Source organism: Micromys minutus, assembly GCF_963924665.1.
Source record: "Micromys minutus genome assembly, chromosome: 14".
NCBI lineage: Eukaryota > Metazoa > Chordata > Mammalia > Rodentia > Muridae > Micromys > Micromys minutus.
Window position 1 is genome coordinate 1,219,679 of NC_137983.1, and position 3,040 is coordinate 1,222,718.

Genomic DNA, 3,040 nt, shown 5'->3' on the forward strand with positions numbered 1-3,040 from the left:
ATGGGCCAGTGCTACTACAATGAAACCATCGGCTTTTTCTATAATAACAGCGGCAAGGAGCTCAGCCTTCACTGGCGCCCCAAAGATGTGGTGGTGGTGGCCCTGGGACTGGCAGTCAGTGTGCTGGTGTTGCTGACCAACCTGCTGGTAATTGCAGCCATCGCCTCCAACCGACGCTTCCACCAGCCCATATACTACCTGCTCGGCAACTTGGCTGCGGCTGACCTCTTCGCTGGCATGGCCTACCTCTTCCTCATGTTCCATACCGGCCCACGCACCGCCAGGCTCTCCATCAAAGGCTGGTTCCTGCGACAGGGCCTGCTGGACACCAGCCTCACGGCATCAGTGGCCACACTGCTGGCCATTGCTGTAGAGCGACACCGTAGTGTCATGGCCGTGCAGCTGCACAGCCGCTTGCCCCGGGGCCGTGTGCTCACGCTCATTGTGGGCGTGTGGGTGGCCGCACTGGGTCTGGGGTTGCTGCCTGCACACTTCTGGCACTGCCTTTGTGACTTGGACAGTTGCTCACGAATGGTGCCCCTGTTCAGCCGCTCCTACCTGGCTGTGTGGGCCCTCTCCAGCCTGCTTGTGTTCCTACTCATGGTCGCCGTCTACACACGAATTTTCTTCTATGTGCGCAGACGGGTGGAGCGCATGGCGGAGCACGTGAGCTGCCATCCCCGATACCGAGAGACAACGCTCAGCCTAGTCAAGACAGTGGTCATCATTCTGGGTGAGTGGGGGCCCTGGTAACCTGAAACAGCAACCTGATTTAGCAGTAAGGAGGGCTGTTTCCCAGGGAGATGATGCCTGCAATTCAGGGGAAGGAAAAGACAACTAAAGATGTAATCCTATGGCCGAACCAAGCAGAGATTCCAAAGAGGAAAAGATGCCCTGCAGCCAGCCTACACAAAAAAGGAGGAAAGGCTAGCCTTCAATGTTCATCTGTTTATCAAAGAAAACTATTTATTGGTCTTTTGTGTTTGATTATGTTTGTGGCAGGTCACTTAGCCCAGGCTGGCTTCATGACCTTGGATTCCTGATCCTTTGCCTTGTCTCTCAAGGGCTAGGGCAGGCAAGCGCTCTGCCGACCAACTGCCATCATCAGCCCTGGTTGGTTTTGCTTTATTGTTTTATTTTGTTTTTGTGAGATAAGGAATCCCTGGTTGTCTTGGAACTCATTCCATAGTCTAGGCTGACCCTAGATACAAAAAGATCTGCCCGCCTCTGCCTGCCAAATGCTGGGATCAAAGGTGTGGGTCACTACATCCCCAGCCTTTCTTCAGATTTATTTCTTATTTGTGCCTGTATATTTGTGTGACTATGAGATTGTGTCTGGGATTGTGCAAATGTGTGTGGGTGCATGCTGAGGCTAGAGGCTGAACTGTTACAAGCAGTTTTGAGCTGTCTGGTGTAGGTGTTGGGGACAGGACTTTGGTCCCTGTTCTTAACCATCTTTCTAGCCCTTGTTACTTTTGTTTATTTCGCTTTCTTCTGAGGTTGGGTGTCACTATATAGTGGCTTGGAGCTCACACGGTAGACCAGGCTGACCTCAAACTCACACAGATCCAGGCCCCTGTCCTGATATCCCACCCTCACCCCAGTGCTGGGATTAAAAGTATGCACTATCACATTGGGCTTTGGGTTTGGGTTTGTTTTTAAAGATTTATTTATTTATTATATATAAGTACACTGTAGCTGTCTTCAGACACACCACAAGAGGGCATCAGATCCCATTACAGATGGTTGTGAGCCACCATGTGGTTGCTGGGATTTGAACTCAGTAGCTCTGGAAGAGTAGTCAGTGCTCTTAACCACTGAGCCACCTCTCCAGCCCCCGGGTTTGTTTTTTTTTTAATGCAGGGTTTTGTGAAGTTCAGGTGGACCTCAAACTCTTATCTGTGGCTGAGGCAGGCCTTGAAGCCCTGATCTTCCTACTTCTCTTTCCCTGGGTTGATGGGTATGCGCCACCACACCTAGCTCCCCTTTGGGGTTTATTTATTTGGGGGACTAGAAAGATGGCTTGGTGATTAAGAGTACTTCCTGTTCTCCCAGAGGACTCAAGTTCAATTCCCAGTACCCACATTAGGCAGCTCATAACCACGTGAAACTCTAGCTCCAGGGGATCTGATGCCTTTTTATAGCCTCCAGAGCAGCATCTACGTGCATGTGGCCTACACTTATACACACATGTAAATAAGATAAATCTTTTTGTAATTTATTTTGTGGGTGTGTGTTCATACACCACAACTCATCTGAGGGCAGCTTCTGGGAATCAGTTTTCTCCTTACTCTGCGTGGACCCTTGGAATTGAATTTGGGTCATCAGTCCCTCTGCATGACTTTTAGTAAGGGTTACTTTCGCTTTGGGATACAGAAGGAACAATATTCCCAACCAAGATTGATTTTTTTTCCCCAGTAATACCTGCCCCCCTACTCTGCAGCCAGCTTGTCCCATGATGAATTTTTGTCTCATCCCTTAGTAAACAAATTTATAGAAAGCTCCAGGGTCCTGGAATATGTTGTCCCAGTTAGAAAACATGTCATGCTGGCAGGCAAATTAGAGAAAGGTGTCTGTCCCTCTTAGCAGGTCACCCATACAGAGAACTCGGGTGGTTATGCCACTGTGGTCACTGCCTGAGCACAGAGCTGTTTGGGCCAGTCTCCTGGTGGCTCACATCGTCAACCCTCCACTCCCACCCGCACTAACGTGCCTTTGTCCTACAGGGGCATTTGTGGTATGCTGGACACCCGGCCAGGTAGTGCTGCTCCTAGACGGTCTGGACTGTAAATCCTGCAACGTTCTGGCTGTGGAGAAGTACTTCCTGCTCCTGGCTGAGGCCAACTCGCTGGTCAATGCCGCGGTGTACTCCTGCCGAGACGCCGAGATGCGTCGTACCTTCCGCCGTCTTCTCTGCTGCATGTGTCTCCGCTGGTCGAGCCACAAGCCTGCCCGTTACTCGTCTTCTGCCCGGACAGGTACCAGCACCCGGATCATGCTTCCTGAGAACGGCCACCCGCTGATGGACTCCACCCTTTAG

At 51.0% G+C, this 3,040-nt stretch overlaps 1 protein-coding gene across 1 annotated transcript; it reads left to right on the forward strand.

Moving 5' to 3' along the window:
- Positions 1-3,040, forward strand: LPAR2 (lysophosphatidic acid receptor 2; the record flags this gene model as incomplete). Its single annotated transcript, XM_080928933.1, has 2 exons — positions 1-733; positions 2,727-3,040. The coding sequence occupies 2 exons, from the start codon at positions 1-3 to the stop codon at positions 3,038-3,040; spliced, it is 1,047 nt and encodes a 348-aa protein (XP_080785059.1).